The sequence below is a fragment of the Bombina bombina genome, chromosome 6 (assembly GCF_027579735.1).
Source record: "Bombina bombina isolate aBomBom1 chromosome 6, aBomBom1.pri, whole genome shotgun sequence".
Classification (NCBI taxonomy): domain Eukaryota; kingdom Metazoa; phylum Chordata; class Amphibia; order Anura; family Bombinatoridae; genus Bombina; species Bombina bombina.
In genome coordinates this window covers 870,986,473-871,004,329 of record NC_069504.1, presented here as the reverse complement: position 1 = coordinate 871,004,329, position 17,857 = coordinate 870,986,473, and the positions used below count along the sequence as shown (strand labels likewise).

The 17,857-nt window shown below is 38.6% G+C and overlaps 1 protein-coding gene across 1 annotated transcript; it reads right to left on the bottom strand.

The window, feature by feature from the left end:
* Positions 1–979: 979 nt before the first annotated feature.
* LOC128664744 (olfactory receptor 1002-like) lies at positions 980–13,695 on the bottom strand. Its single transcript, XM_053719551.1, has 2 exons — positions 13,192–13,695; positions 980–1,960 (listed from the first exon to the last, which is right to left on the bottom strand). Exons 1-2 carry the CDS (start codon positions 13,693–13,695, stop codon positions 980–982), a joined length of 1,485 nt encoding a protein of 494 aa, XP_053575526.1.
* Between the last annotated feature and the right edge of the window lie 4,162 nt (positions 13,696–17,857).

The following is a 17,857-nucleotide window of genomic DNA, read 5'->3' as shown; positions in this document are numbered from 1 at the left end:
GTGTAGGCAGGTGGAGGCGACATTGTGGGGGGCAGATTAGGGGTTAATAAATATAATATACGGGTCGGCAATGTTAGGGAAGCAGATTAGGGGTACATAGGGATAATGTAAGTAGCGGCGGTTTACGGAGCGGCAGATTAGGGGTTAATAATAATATGCAGGGGTCAGCGATAGCGGGGGCGGCAGATTAGGGGTTAATAAGTGCAAGGTTAGGGGTGTTTAGACTCGGGGTACATGTTAGAGTGTTAAGTGCAGACGTAGGAAGGGTTACCGCATAGCAAACAATGGGGCTGCGTTAGGAGCTGAACGTGGCTTTTTTGCAGGCGTTTGGGGTTTTTTCAGCTCAAACAGCTCCATTGTTTCCTATGGGGGAATCGTGCACGAGCACGTTTTTGAGGCTGGCCGCTTGCGTAAGCAACTCTGGTATCGAGAGTTGAAGCTGCGTTAAAAATGCTCTACGCTCCTTTTTTGGAGCCTAACGCAGCCATTCTGTGGACTCTCAATACCAGAGTTATTCTCATGGTGCGGCCAGAAAAAAGCCGGCGTTAGTTTTTTGGGTCGTTACCGACAAAACTCCAAATCTAGCCGTTAGTTTTTAAGAACTCATAGATACTCTATCACGCATGCAAAATAATAATATATTTTTTGTGAAGGCTGAGTTTTGCTTTTAAAAGGTGATGAGGTTGTCTCATTTTTATTTTATTTTAACTGTTTTCTGCATATTGTTTTTTCCTTTTATTTATTTATATTTAGTAATGTTTTGAAGGTGTTTTTGTGATGCTTGTATCTTTCACAGTGTAGTTTGTTCTATGTGGTGAAAAGTTAAAGGGAAATAACTCCACATTTTTCTAAGCAACATTCTAATTAACTTCTATTATCTAATTAGCTTCATTCTTGTTGTATCCTTTGTTGAAAAGGTAGGCTCAGGAGCAGCAATGCACTACAGGGAGCTACTGTAATCATTTACCTTTTACTATTTTTAAATTATATTCATATATTTCTTATAAAATGTTATTATGGCTGTTTTAATTTCCTTATTCCTCAAGCTGTATATTATAGGGTTCAATAAAGGCGTCACTACAGTGTAAAGAAGGGATAGGACCTTATTTATGTTAAAAGTCTGCCCTTGGGTTGGTGCAACGTAGATGGAAATCAAAGTCCCATAATATGTGCAAACAACAGTAAGATGAGAGCTACAGGTGGAGAAGGTTTTCCGTCTCTCCACCTTAGAAGAGATGTGAACTATAGTGATAAATATATAAATATAAGTCCCAACAATGAACATTGTTTGAATAAATGTTTCAGGAGTGGCTACTAAAAATACGATCATTTCCACAATGGTTGTGTCAGAGCAAGATAGCTGTACAATAGGTTTGAAATCACAAAAAAAGTGGTCAATGATATTTGGACCACAGAAATTTAACCTATATAGCATGATGGTGATAAGTAATGTTACCATGAAGCCCGTGAGCCAAGAGCAGATAATTAGATGAATGCAAAATGTAAAGTTCATCACATTATTGTAGTGTAATGGCTTACAGATAGCTACATATCTGTCATAAGACATCACTGTAAGAATAAAACATTCTGTAACTGAACAGGAACCAAACATACAAAATTGAGTAATACATTCAACAATAGACATGGTGGTGCCTTCTTTTAATACAACACTCATGCAATTAGGCATAATGGTTGTTGTTTCCAAGATGTCAGATATAGACAATTGACATAGGAAGAAGTACATGGGAGAACGTAGATTATTGCTGGTTGAAACCAATGCAATAATCAAAATGTTTCCAACTAAAGTAGCAATATAAATTATAAGGAAAGCAAAGACAATTATAATCCTGGAACTCTGAAGATTTGGAAACCCCAAAAGGATGACCTTTGTTACTGTTGATTGGTTTTCTCTTGATTTAACGTCCTGTGGAACCATCGGTTGGAGTGTAATAGACATATTCTAAAATACAATTTAGAAAATGATACATTAATCTGTGTCAAACAGACATGTAACTATGAACTATAAAAGTCATAATTCATTTATAACCAATGTACTTGCTATAGCTGCACTTTTGGTCCTGATCGAGAAAATAAAATGATTTAGGAGAAGCGTAAAAAAAAGAATATTTTGCAATATAACACATATAGGCCATAATCACAACATATTGGGAGCAGTATTTGTATCGATTTTCAGGCCAATCCCAATATTGTGATTTCTGCTTTTAAGTAGAGAACCCAAGGGCCTCTAGTTATCAACTTGTCTACTTACCTGCCATCGCCGGCCCCAATACGCTCGCCTAAGCTCGTCTCACATCACCGCCGCGGACCTGAATACGCTCGCCAAAGTTATCAAAAAAGCTGTCAAAAAGCTGCGCACCAAGTACGAGGCGATGAGCAGCGGACTGTGATAGTTATCACTCATCCGATCTCGCTGCTCTTCAGCTTTTTTCCAGCTTTATTGACAAGCTGTCACTAAGCACCCACACTAAACTACACTGTTCTACCCCCTATACCGGCGCCCCCGCAACTAAATAAAGTTATTAACCCCTAAACCGCCACTCCTAGACCCCGCCGCAACTATAATAAATGTATTAACCCGTAAAACGCCGCTCCCAGACCCCGCCACCACCTATATAATACCTATTAACCCTTATCCTGCCCCCATATACCGCCGCCACTTATAATAAATTTATTAACCCCTATCCTGCCGATCCCATACCCCGCCGCAACCTATATTAAACTTATTAACTCCTAATCTGCCCCCCCTACACCGTCGCCACCTATAATAAATTTATTAACCCCTATCCTGCCTCCCTATACCGCCGCAACCTATAATAAAATTATTAACCCCTAAACCTAAGTCTAACCCTAACCCTAACACCCCCTAACTTAAATATTAATTAAATAAATCTAAATAAATTTTACACTTATTAAATTAGTTATTCCTATTTAAAACTAAATACTTACCTATAAAATAAACCCTAATATAGCTACAATATTACTAATAATTATATTGTAGCTATTTTAGGATTTATTTTTATTTTACAGGCAAATTTTAATTTATTTTAACTAGGCACAATAGCTATTAAATAGTTATTAACTATTTAATAGCTACCTAGTTAAAATAAAGAGAAATTTACCTGTAAAAAAAAAACTAACCTAAGTTACAATTACACCTAGCACTACACTATCATTAACTAAATTATTCCTATTCAAAAATAAATACTTACCTGTAAAATAAACCCTAAGATAGCTACAACTAGGTGGAATAGTTATTAAATAGTTATTAACTATTTAGTAACTAACTAGAAAAAAGAAATTCAAAATTACCTTTAAAATAAATCCTAACCTAAGTTACAATTAAACCTAACACTACACTATCATTAAATAAATCCAAGATGGCGTCCCTCAAATTCTATCAGCCAATCGGAATTAAGGTAGGAAAATCTGATTGGCTGATCCAATCAGCTAATCAGATTCAAGTTCAATCTGATTGGCTGATCCAATCAGCCAATCAGATTGAGCTCGCATTCTATTGGCTGTTCCGATCAGCCAATAGAATGCAAGCTCAATCTGATTGGGTGATTGGATCAGCCAATCAGATTTTTCCTACCTTAATTCCGATTGGCTGATAGAATCCTATCACCATTCGGAATTTGAGGGACGCCATCTTGGATGACATCACTTAAAGGAATATTCATTTGGCGAGTAGGCATCGGTGGAAGAAGATGGCTCTGCGTCGGCTGCTTTGAAGATGGCTCTGCTCTGCTCCGGATGGATGAAGATTGAAGACGCCGCCTTGATGAAGACTTCTATCAGATGGAAGACTTCTTCAGCACCCCTTGGATGAAGACTTCTATCGGATGGAAGAACTCTTCAACGCCCCTTGGATGATGACTTCGGCTGCTGCGGATGTCCTCTTCTGTTCCATCGGCGGTCAGCTGGCTGAAGACGGCTAAAGGTAGGATGATCTTCAGGGGGATAGTGTGAGGTTTATTTAAGGGGGGTTTGGGTTAGAGTAGGTTTATGTGGGTGGTGGGTTTTAATGTTGGGGGGTTTACATGCAAAAGAGCTGAATACTTTGGGGCATGCCCCACAAAAGGCCTTTTAAGGGCTGGTAAGGTAATATAGCTGTTAACTTTCGTTATTTAGAATAGAGTAGGGCATTTTTTTATTTCGGAGGGCTTTGTTATTTTATTAGGGGGCTTAGATTCGGTGTAATTAGCTCAAAAACCTTGTAATATTTATTTTTTGTAACTTAGTTTTTTTTATTTTTTGTACTTTAGTTAGTTTATTTAATTGTATGTAATTGTAGGTATTTGTAGTTAATTAATTTAATTTATTTAATGATAGTGTAGTGTTAGGTTTAATTGTAACTTAGGTTAGGATTTATTTTACAGGTAATTTTGTATTTCTTTTAGCTAGGTAGTTATTAAATAGTTAATAACTATTTAATAACTATTCTACCTAGTTGAAATAAATACAAAGTTACCTGTAAAATAAATATAAATCCTAAAATAGCTACAATGTAATTATTAATTACATTGTAGCTATCTTAGGGTTTATTTTACAGGTAAGTATTTATTTTTAAATAGGAATAATTTAGTTAATGATAGTGCAGTGTTAGGTGTAATTGTAACTTAGGTTAGTTTTTATTTTACAGGTAAATTTGTCTTTATTTTAACTAGGTAGCTATTAAATAGTTAATAACTATTTAATAGCTTTTGTACCTAGTTAAAATAAATTGAAATTTGCCTGTAAAATAAAAATAAATCCTAAAATAGCTACAATATAATTATTGTAGCTATATTAGTTTTTATTTTATAGGTAAGTATTTATTTTTAAATAGGATTAATTTAGTTAATAATAGTAATTTTATTTAGATTTATTAAAATAATATTTGTTAGGGGGGTGTTAGGATTAGTGTTAGACTTATGTTTAGGGGTTAATTAACTTAATATAGATGGCGACGGTATAGGGGGGACAGGATAGGGGTTAATAAATTTATTATAGGTGGCGACGGTGTAGGGGGGGCAGATTAGGGGTCAATAAGATTAATATAGGTTGTGACGGAGTCTGGAAGCGGCGGTTTAGGGGTTAAACAATTTATTTAGTTGCAGCGGGGTACGGGATCGGCAGGATAGGGGTTAATAAATTTATTATAGGTGGCGGCGGTATAGGGGGGCAGGATAGTGGTTAATATGTATTATTTAGGGGGCGGCGGGGTCCAGGAATGGCGGTTTAGGGGTTAATAAGTTTATTAGAGTGGTGGTGGGCTCCGGGAGCTGTGGTTTAGGGGGTAATACATTTATTTAGTTGCGGCGGTGTAGGGGTGGCAGATTAGGGGTGTTTAGACTCCCATTGATTCCTATGGGATCCGCCGCCTCCAGGGCCAGAAAAATGCCGAGCGTACCTGCTAGTCATTTGAAAACTCCCAAAAGTAGTCAGATTGCGTTCGGAACATCTGGAGTGACGTAAGAATCGATCTGTGTCAGACTGAGTCCGGCGGATCGAAGCTTACGTCGCTATATTCTACTTTTACCGGACTTATGTTTAGGGGTTAATTAACTTAATATAGATGGCGACGGTATAGGGGGGACAGGATAGGGGTTAATAAATTTATTATAGGTGGCGACGGTGTAGGGGGGGCAGATTAGGGGTCAATAAGTTTAATATAGGTTGTGACGGAGTCTGGAAGCGGCGGTTTAGGGGTTAAACAATTTATTTAGTTGCAGCGGGGTACGGGATCGGCAGGATAGGGGTTAATAAATTTATTATAGGTGGCGGCGGTATAGGGGGGCAGGATAGTGGTTAATATGTATTATTTAGGGGGCGGCGGGGTCCAGGAATGGCGGTTTAGGGGTTAATAAGTTTATTAGAGTGGTGGTGGGCTCCGGGAGCTGTGGTTTAGGGGGTAATACATTTATTTAGTTGCGGCGGTGTAGGGGTGGTAGATTAGGGGTGTTTAGACTCCCATTGATTCCTATGGGATCCGCCGCCTCCAGGGCCAGAAAAATGCCGAGCGTACCTGCTAGTCATTTGAAAACTCCCAAAAGTAGTCAGATTGTGCCGAACTTGCGTTCGGAACATCTGGAGTGACGTAAGAATCGATCTGTGTCAGACTGGGTCCGGCGGATCGAAGCTTACGTCGCTATATTCTACTTTTACCGGGCAGCAGAGCTTGATAACTAAGGCAAATCAGCCTCGCCACAAATACGCTGCATAATTCCAACGTATTTGAGGTTGACGGCTTGATAACTAGAGGCCAAGGTATTGATCTAGGCCCATTTTGGTATATTTCATGCAACCATTTCCCCGCCAAATGCAATCATATCAAAAAAGTTAACTTTTCACAAACTTTGAGTTTCTCACTGAGACTATTTACATACCACTTGTGTAATCAAGGCACAAATAATTGTAAAAGATTTTCTGGAATCCTATTTGTTCAGAAATAGCAGATATATATGGCTTTGGCATTGCTTTTTTGTAATTGGAAGGCTGCTAATTTCAGTTGCGCACCACACATCTATTATTCCTTGCCAGGAAGGGGTTAATCAGGTAGCTTGTAAGGGTAAGTTTAGCTTTAGTGTAGAAATTACCCTCCAATCTGACACTTCCTGATCCCTACCCGATCCTTCCCAAACAGCTGTCTTCCCTCCCTCACCCCACTGGTCACCACCATATTAGGTACTGGCAGACAGTCTGGCAGTATCAAGATTTAAGGCATTTTTTTAAATGAAATATTTTGTAATATTTTCTGTAGTGTAGGATCCCCCCTTACCTACCAACCTTCCTGACCCACCCCCAAACAGTTATCTAACCCTCTCTCTCTAACAAGTGTCTACCATCTTAGGTACTGTCAGCTGTCTGCCAGTACCTATAAACCACATATATATTTATTAGTTTCTGTAGTGTAGTGGTCCCTCCACCTCCATATTTAGCCACCAATCAGCAAACGCTACCCAGGTGCTAAACCAAAAATGGTCCGACTCCTAAGCTTTACATTCCTGCTTTTCAAATAAAGATAGCAAGAGAATGAGATAATAGGAGTAAATGATAAAGTATTATTTTGTATGGTAGTGTGTATACACACTATTACATCTTTTTTGTTCTAGGTATAACATCTGTATTAAAGGTCTGCACCATTACTTTTTAAAGTGATATATCATAACTTATATTATCACAAATAATTCTTTATATTTATTTAGGCCTTCTATTGCTGGAATATGGAGTAAATTATAAAGTTGCTTAAAATTGCATGCTCTATCTGAATAATTAAAGAAAAATATGGGGTTTAGTATCCCTTTAACAGCCGAGACTGCTGGAGCTTCCTGCAGTTTAGACAAATATATATATATATATATATATATATATATATATATATATATATACGTCGAGCAGTACAATAAGCAAAGTATAATACGTCAAAATGGGTTAAGGGCTTAAAGGGATAGTAAACCCAAAATTTTTCTTTCATGATTTAGATAGATCATGCAATTTTAAACAACTTTCTAATTTACCATTAAATTGGGTAATGATAACAACTATTACTATTCAGCTGCCGATTTGGTTAATTCCAAGAGCGAGCGCTGAAAAAGCGCTTTGAGTCCCACTGGGAGAAAGGCGCTATATAAATACTAGTTATTATTAGTACTCCTATTATCACATTTTCTTCGTTCTCTTGGTATCTTTATTTGAAAAAGCAGGAATGTTAAAGTGATGGTTAATTTTAGACTATAAGAATGTTGCAATAAAACATATATTAGTTTGCAAGTAAAACCACAATTATTTTTTTTAAAGCGTATATATATTTTACAATAAAAGGTTATAATCCTAATTGGTATTGTGTGTTCCTCCGCCCCCCTTCATTTCCTCTTTTGGCTGTGCTGTGAGCCTGTGATGTATAGAGCAGTCACATCCACTCTCTACTTCAGTGTTTTTCAACCAGTGTGCCGTGACACACTAGTGTGCCGTGATAGATCCTCAAGTGTGCCGCGGCAGACTGACAACAGTGTGACATATTTTTTAAATTTTGCTTGTTTTTTATTCCCAGTGCAGGGGTGTCCCTCTTTCAAATTTTGAAATATTGAGAGGTATGTGACCGGCTCATCAGGCAGACAGGCAGGCATAATTTACAACCATGACATATTGACATTCATTCTCAGACAATCATTATGATTGTTTGTGAATGAATGTCAATATGTCACGAATAGTTTGTAGGAGACATGGTATCACAGCACAATACATACAGTATGTGTGTATGTATGTATGTAAATACTGTATATATATAAATATATATATATATATATATATATATATATATATATATATATATATATATATATATATATATATATATATATATATATATATATATATGAAAATCAAATGATAACTGCATTCCAAAAAGTTAAAACGTATCCTTTATTCAAATTCGGTTAAAAATCCACGGCACACATGTTAAAACCGTCAGTCTCATATATATATATATATATATATATATATATATATATACAGTATATACATATATATATATATATGTATATATATATATATATATATATATATACACTGTGTGCAGAATTATTAGGCAAATGAGTATTTTGACCACATCATCCTCTTTATGCATGTTGTCTTACTCCAAGCTGTATAGGCTCGAAAGCCTACTACCAATTAAGCATATTAGGTGATGTGCATCTCTGTAATGAGAAGGGGTGTGGTCTAATGACATCAACACCCTATATCAGGTGTGCATAATTATTAGGCAACTTCCTTTCCTTTGGCAAAATGGGTCAAAAGAAGGACTTGATAGGCTCAGAAAAGTAAAAAATAGTGAGGTATCTTGCAGAGGGATGCAGCACTCTTAAAATTGCAAAGCTTCTGAAGCGTGATCATCGAACAATCAAGCGTTTCATTCAAAATAGTCAACAGGGTCGCAAGAAGCGTGTGGAAAAACCAAGGCGCAAAATAACTGCCCATGAACTGAGAAAAGTCAAGCGTGCAGCTGCCAAGATGCCACTTGCCACCAGTTTGGCCATATTTCAGAGCTGCAACATCACTGGAGTGCCCAAAAGCACAAGGTGTGCAATACTCAGAGACATGGCCAAGGTAAGAAAGGCTGAAAGACGACCACCACTGAACAAGACACACAAGCTGAAACGTCAAGACTGGGCCAAGAAATATCTCAAGACTGATTTTTCTAAGGTTTTATGGACTGATGAAATGAGAGTGAGTCTTGATGGGCCAGATGGATGGGCCCGTGGCTGGATTGGTAAAGGGCAGAGAGCTCCAGTCCGACTCCCGCCAGCAAGGTGGAGGTGGAGTACTGGTTTGGGCTGGTATCATCAAAGATGAGCTTGTGGGGCCTTTTCGGGTTGAGGATGGAGTCAAGCTCAACTCCCAGTCCTACTGCCAGTTTCTGGAAGACACCTTCTTCAAGCAGTGGTACAGGAAGAAGCCTGCATCCTTCAAGAAAAACATGATTTGCATGCAGGACAATGCTCCATCACACGCGTCCAAGTACTCCACAGCGTGGCTGGCAAGAAAGGGTATAAAAGAAGAAAATCTAATGACATGGCCTCCTTGTTCACCTGATCTGAACCCCATTGAGAACCTGTGGTCCATCATCAAATGTGAGATTTACAAGGAGGGAAAACAGTACACCTCTCTGAACAGTGTCTGGGAGGCTGTGGTTGCTGCTGCACGCAATGTTGATGGTGAACAGATCAAAACACTGACAGAATCCATGGATGGCAGGCTTTTGAGTGTCCTTGCAAAGAAAGGTGGCTATATTGGTCACTGATTTGTTTTTGTTTTGTTTTTGAATGTCAGAAAAGTATATTTGTGAATGTTGAGATGTTATATTGGTTTCACTGGTAAAAATAAATAATTGAAATGGGTATATATTTGTTTTTTGTTAAGTTGCCTAATAATTATGCACAGTAATAGTCACCTGCACACACAGATATCCCCCTAAAATAGCTATAACTAAAAACAAACTAAAAACTACTTCCAAAACTATTCAGCTTTGATATTAATGAGTTTTTTGGGTTCATTGAGAACATGGTTGTTGTTCAATAATAAAATTAATCCTCAAAAATACAACTTGCCTAATAATTCTGCACTCCCTGTTTATATATATATATATAGATTAAAGTCAGTAGGAAAGGCACTCCATATACAGGGTAGCAGCTTCCAGTGTGCACTTCAAAAAATCATCAGATATATAAATAGAAAAAAGGCACTCACTGGTATAAAATAAAATATAACATTTAATGGTTTAAGTTAAGAATGCATGACGTTTCGGAGGTATTACACCCCCTTTATCAAATGCATGATACAAACAGTTTGAATCTACAAAAAGCAGTATAACACATATAATACCCCTTCACCTTAAGTACCCCATTAGCATCTGATGGCGCCAAGCCACAACCGCGGCTTGCATGGTGCATACCCGGAAGTCATGTGACTGGAAGTTGCGTCAGCAGCGTGAACCACGTGGTGACGCCGGTAACCATAGTGACAACTGTTTGTTGTCTTACGGCATACACAAGCAATGAGGAAGTGTCAAACATACACTTAACTAAAACACCGTAGGAAATCCTCATTGTGTATGTCCAGGGGTACTGCAACCAAACGCAAATCAGAATGCCAATATATTAAAAAACAAAGATAATCGATCATAGGTGATCGAATATAACTTAAAAGCATGACAATGGTGGACATATAGTAATTTAATAACTTTATACTACAATGTATTTGTTTAGCTGGTGATGTACATATATGCACCAGTACACTATCATCAATGATCAAATATGTGAGAGATGGGAAAAAGCATTTTCAACCATCCCAGATCTCAGACAGTGAACAGTATGTGCACACATATCCATAACCAGTCGATTTGTATATTCTCAATGTCTCCTGGAGTGTGGTAGAAAGTGCCTGAGGACTTGTGAACTAACAGTAATAAAAAGTAATAAAAAGTCATATTTTTAAAAGTAATTAGAGATGGATATGATTTGCGATTTCAGATAGAATGAACTGTTATAGTCCATAAAGAGCGATTAGATCAACTTGCAATGTAGAATGGCGAGAAATCCAGCATAGTGTTTAATCCCCTAGGTGCTATACAGGGAGTGCAGAATTATTAGGCAAGTTGTATTTTTGAGGATTAATTTTATTATTGAACAACAACCATGTTCTCAATGAACCCAAAAAACTCATTAATATCAAAGCTGAATAGTTTTGGAAGTAGTTTTTAGTTTGTTTTTAGTTATAGCTATTTTAGGGGGATATCTGTGTGTGCAGGTGACTATTACTGTGCATAATTATTAGGCAACTTAACAAAAAACAAATATATACCCATTTCAATTATTTATTTTTACCAGTGAAACCAATATAACATCTCAACATTCACAAATATACATTTCTGACATTCAAAAACAAAACAAAAACAAATCAGTGACCAATATAGCCACCTTTCTTTGCAAGGACACTCAAAAGCCTGCCATCCATGGATTCTGTCAGTGTTTTGATCTGTTCACCATCAACATTGCGTGCAGCAGCAACCACAGCCTCCCAGACACTGTTCAGAGAGGTGTACTGTTTTCCCTCCTTGTAAATCTCACATTTGATGATGGACCACAGGTTCTCAATTGGGTTCAGATCAGGTGAACAAGGAGGCCATGTCATTAGATTTTCTTCTTTTATACCCTTTCTTGCCAGCCACGCTGTGGAGTACTTGGACGCGTGTGATGGAGCATTGTCCTGCATGAAAATCATGTTTTTCTTGAAGGATGCAGACTTCTTCCTGTACCACTGCTTGAAGAAGGTGTCTTCCAGAAACTAGCAGTAGGACTGGGAGTTGAGCTTGACTCCATCCTCAACCCGAAAAGGCCCCACAAGCTCATCTTTGATGATACCAGCCCAAACCAGTACTCCACCTCCACCTTGCTGGCGTCTGAGTCGGACTGGAGCTCTCTGCCCTTTACCAATCCAGCCACGGGCCCATCCATCTGGCCCATCAAGACTCACTCTCATTTCATCAGTCCATAAAACCTTAGAAAAATCAGTCTTGAGATATTTCTTGGCCCAGTCTTGACGTTTCAGCTTGTGTGTCTTGTTCAGTGGTGGTCGTCTTTCAGCCTTTCTTACCTTGGCCATGTCTCTGAGTATTGCACACCTTGTGCTTTTGGGCACTCCAGTGATGTTGCAGATCTGAAATATGGCCAAACTGGTGGCAAGTGGCATCTTGGCAGCTGCACGCTTGACTTTTCTCAGTTCATGGGCAGTTATTTTGCGCCTTGGTTTTTCCACACGCTTCTTGCGACCCTGTTGACTATTTTGAATGAAACGCTTGATTGTTCGATGATCACGCTTCAGAAGCTTTGCAATTTTAAGAGTGCTGCATCCCTCTGCAAGATATCTCACTATTTTTGACTTTTCTGAGCCTGCCAAGTCCTTCTTTTGACCCATTTTGCCAAAGGAAAGGAAGTTGCCTAATAATTATGCACACCTGATATAGGGTGTTGATGTCATTAGACCACACCCCTTCTCATTACAGAGATGCACATCACCTAATATGCTTAATTGGTAGTAGGCTTTCGAGCCTATACAGCTTGGAGTAAGACAACATGCATAAAGAGGATGATGTGGTCAAAATACTCATTTGCCTAATAATTCTGCACACAGTGTAGTATCCAAAGCGTAGATCCATCTCGTCTCCATTCTTAACAGTCGATTGCCCCTGTCACCTCCCCTTGTTAGCGGTGGTACGTGGTCAATTAGCATGGTTTTTAAGCTTGATACACCATGTTTATGTCTGGCGAAATGGCGTGCTACTGGCTGATCAGAGTCGCCATTTTTGATGGCTTCCCTGATCGCACAGCGATGATTGGCCATACGCTCCCGAAATGTAGTGACCGTTTTCCCTATATAGACAAGGGAACATGGACAAACCAGCATGTAAATCACATGGGTACTCATACATGAAAGTCTGTGTTTGATTTTATAGCGCTTGTTAGTGTGTGGGTGCTGGAAAGTATCACCTTTGAGCATGCTATCACATGTGACACAGTCACCACATTTAAAGCACCCTTTTTTATTGGATTTCAGCCAAGTAGTGTTCTCATAGCACCTAGTTGGATCCGTTTTCACCAGCAGGTCCCGCAAATTTTTTGCTCTTCGATATACCATTCTTGGATGTTGTTGTTTCACAAATGGTAAAGATTTGTCTGAGTGCACCAGATCCCAGTGTTTAGAGATTGCTCCAGCATCTTTTTGGTGCATTGGATCAAATGTGGTTATAAAGTTGATCTTCTCCTCTGAGTTGTTTATTGCTCTTGGCTTGATCGTGTTGCCCTCAAATCGTTTAATAGCTTCTGCCTTTATGTCTATAACCATCTCTCTATCATATCCTCGTGCAAACCTAAAACCCCTGGGAATTTGTCTATTTCTATGATAATTAGAGAGATAAACAGCATGTAAGTGAAAATCAGTAAGCCTCTTTCTTAAATTGAGTAGTTTGTGATATACATTAATTGGGGTTTCACCCCTCAACTCACTCAGGTCCGCTGCAACAAGAAACCTATTGACATCTTCATCCGTATATTCAAATGTGTCTGTATTCACTCCATCTCCATCAGGGATAGCTGAGGTGGTTTCCGATGAGATTGCCAAATCTGAGTAGTCCTCCATGTTCATGTAAGATAGGGGAAGGAAGAAAAATAAAAGATAAAAACCTTTTCCAAGAAATCCGTTTTTTGTAAAATCCAGACAGTTGTAGTTCAATATAGCAAGTTAGTTCATTTCAGCATTGCAGGGTAGGGTGCACATTCAAGTAAATGTAGGTAGATTAAAGTCAGTAGGAAAGGCACTCCATATACAGGGTAGCAGCTTCCAGGGTGCACTTCAAAAAATCATCAGATATATAAATAGAAAAAAGGCACTCACTGGTATAAAATAAAATATAACATTTAATGGTTTAAGTTAAGAATGCATGACGTTTCGGAGGTATTACACCCCCTTTATCAAATGCATGATACAAACAGTTGAATTGAATTTCTGCTAGATCTCTTACAGACCTGTTTGGAAAAGAACTATTTTAAATTTGAGAGGGACTTCTACTTGCAGATCTCGGGGACTGCCATGGGTTCAAACATGGCCCCCACATACGCCAACCTCTATATGTCCTGGTATGAACATTATTTAATGCGACCCCAGGACTTAATAGAGGTGGTGTACTATACTAGATACATAGACGATGTCTTTTTAATTTGGCGTGGGACCCCGGAAACCCTGATCTTTTGGGTAAATGGCCTAAATAGTCTATCTAGCCCAATTAAATTTAAACTTGAGTATGATATCAATGAAGTACATTTTTTGGACCTTAATATTTTTAAGGTAGTTGATAATGAGGGATGTGGGTTTGGCACGTCTCTCTACACCAAACCTACCGACCGCAACTCTTTGCTAGACGGAGCTATCATCCCACACACCAGAAGAAAGGGACAGTAGCCTCCCAGCTCACTCGGGTTCTGCGCAACAACACTGAGGCACACAATAGAACAACACAACTAAATGAGATGTCAGAAAAACTAATTGCACGAGGATATGATAGAGAGATGGTTATGGACATAAAGGAAGAAGCTATTAAACGATTTGAGGGCAACACGATCAAGCCAAGAGCAATAAACAACTCAGAGGAGAAGATCAACTTTATAACCACATTTGATCCAATGCACCAAAAAGTTGCTGGAGCAATCTCTAAACACTGGGATCTGGTGCACTCAGACAAATCTTTACCATTTGTGAAACAACAACATCCAAGAATGGTATATCGAAGAGCAAAAAATTTGCGGGACCTGCTGGTGAAAACGGATCCAACTAGGTGCTATGAGAACACTACTTGGCTGAAATCCAATAAAAAAGGGTGCTTTAAATGTGGTGACTGTGTCACATGTGATAGCATGCTCAAAGGTGATACTTTCCAGCACCCACACACTAACAAGCGCTATAAAATCAAACACAGACTTTCATGTATGAGTACCCATGTGATTTACATGCTGGTTTGTCCCTGTTCCCTTGTCTATATAGGGAAAACGGTCACTACATTTCGGGAGCGTATGGCCAATCATCGCTGTGCGATCAGGGAAGCCATCAAAAATGGCGACTCTGATCAGCCAGTAGCACGCCATTTCGCCAGACATAAACATGGTGTATCAAGCTTAAAAACCATGCTAATTGACCACGTACCACCGCTAACAAGGGGAGGTGACAGGGGAAATCGACTGTTAAGAATGGAGACAAGATGGATCTACGCTTTGGATACCATAGCACCTAGGGGATTAAACACTATGCTGGATTTCTCGCCATTCTACATTGCAAGTTGATCTAATCGCTCTTTATGGACTATAACAGTTCATTCTATCTGAAATCACAAATCATATCCATCTCTAATGACTTTTAAAAATATGACTTTTTATTACTTTTTATTACTGTTAGTTCACAAGTCCTCAGGCATTTTCTACCACACTCCAGGAGACATTGAGAATATACAAATCGACTGGTTATGGATATGTGTGCACATACTGTTCACTGTCTGAGATCTGGGATGGTTGAAAATGCTTTTTCCCATCTCTCACATATTTGATCATTGATGATAGTGTACTGGTGCATATATGTACATCACCAGCTAAACAAATACATTGTAGTATAAAGTTATTAAATTACTATATGTCCACCATTGTCATGCTTTTAAGTTATATTCGATCACCTATGATCGATTATCTTTGTTTTTTAATATATTGGCATTCTGATTTGCGTTTGGTTGCAGTACCCCTGGACATACACAATGAGGATTTCCTACGGTGTTTTAGTTAAGTGTATGTTTGACACTTCCTCATTGCTTGTGTATGCCGTTAAGACAACAAACAGTTGTCACTATGGTTACCGGCGTCACCACGTGGTTCACGCTGCTGACGCAACTTCCGGTCACATGACTTCCGGGTATGCACCATGCAAGCCGCGGTTGCGGCTTGGCACCATCAGATGCTAATGGGGTACTTAAGGTGAAGGGGTATTATATGTGTTATACTGCTTTTTGTAGATTCAAACTGTTTGTATCATGCATTTGATAAAGGGGGTGTAATACCTCCGAAACGTCATGCATTCTTAACTTAAACCATTAAATGTTATATTTTATTTTATACCAGTGAGTGCCTTTTTTAAAGGGGCTGGACTTCAAGATTGTCAACTGACACACATGTTGATTGGTTGTTCACTGGAATTGTAATTAAAAAAAAAAAAGAGTTCATCCATGTGGGCCGGCATAACATTGTAATAGAAGCATTACTATATGCACTAATTTAACCCTTTCACAAATGGATTACAGACAAAAAAAGGTACACATATCCTTTTTTAAAGGGCAAATACTACATTTATGGCATTTGATTATTTAAAGTTTACCATAACTTTAAGCTGTTAATGATTATTTTTTATTGTTAATCCGGAGCCTTCCTGTGTCTAGGTTTCAATGCTTAGTAGATATAGGATCCCATTTTTAAAGCCTGGAACTGAAAGTTAAGAAGAGCCAGTCATAGAATTCAGCACAAACAGCACAGAGGGCACCTATATTTGAGGTCCTTCTATGTTATATTCAGCACAAGCAGAACAGAGGGAACCTATTTTTGGGGTCCTTCTGTTTTTAATTCAGCACAAGTATCACAGAGGGCACTTATATTTGGGGTCCTAATTAAGGACAAGCAGCCCAAAACGCAGCCATATTTTGGGTCCTTGTCCTAGTTTGGAGAAGGCTGTGATTTGCCTCATGATCTGATTTAGAAAGACAGGAGTGTGAAACAATAGGAAAGAGCTCTTCTCTGCAGTGTTTCCTTCACTAGAAACAGAGGTCAGCTAATTCTTAGCACAATTACCCTTATTTCTCTCACAGGTCTGTTGAGTGGATGTCAATGATCTACAGAGATAACAAAATGTATACAGTGGAAGATACTCTATACATTAGCTTTAGCAAACATCTATAGCTTATATGGCATTATATGGAACCAAGTGACTAAGACTCCATTCTATACTTCTCTGATCATACTTTTTACTGTTATTTTAATTTAATGTGTTCTCTTGATATCATTTGTTGGAAAGCATTAGGAAGGCTCAAGCACAATAATGCACTACTGGGAGCTAGCTGCTGATTGGTAGCTACACACATATACCTCTTGTGTTGTCATTGGTTCACCAGAGCTGACTTTAAAGGGAAAACATTACATGTGACTGCTCCTACAGATTGGGTCAGTGGTTGTTTCTGCTATGGACTAGCTGTCCTCTGTAGCTCCTGAGTGGTACTGCATTTAATTTGTCATTTATCTTTCTGTTGTAGTCATCAATCTCAGAAGACTTACTTCAACACTATGGTTCCTTTCAATATGGAAATGATGCAACACCGTCACTGCATACTGAGGTATGCTCATAAATTTATATTAATTCTTGAGAAGTTGCTTTTATATATGTCTAATCAGAGGCGGACTGACCAGCCAGTGGGGGTCTTGTGTTTGGATGTTGGGGGCCTAGAGTGTGTATTGGGGGGGCCTATCAGGGGTCTGTCACTGTGACAACAATATAATGTGGGGTCTGGCCCTGGGGGTTGAGGTCAGTGTAAGACAGTTGGGGCCCTTCCCTAATTTTTGCCCAGGGCCCTGATTGGTCTCAGTCCACCCCTGTGTCTAGTTCATATTTTGCTGTTTCAAGGAAAGTGTGTTGCTTGTTCAGTAACATGATTCCCGTTCAACTATTTAATTACACTATTGCAAGCCTAATGTTAAAAATGTTTATTTCCACTGGCTGTATT

What these genes read in the sequence shown, in the direction of transcription:
- LOC128664744 (XM_053719551.1), bottom strand. Translation starts at nt 13,695, where the DNA reads ATGGAGGACTACTCAGATTTGGCAATCTCATCGGAAACCACCTCAGCT. An exon ending in AACAACAACATCCAAGAATG is followed by an intron (nt 1,961 to 13,191) that starts GTATATCGAAGA and finishes ATTGTATTTTAG; the next exon opens with AATATGTCTATTACACTCCA.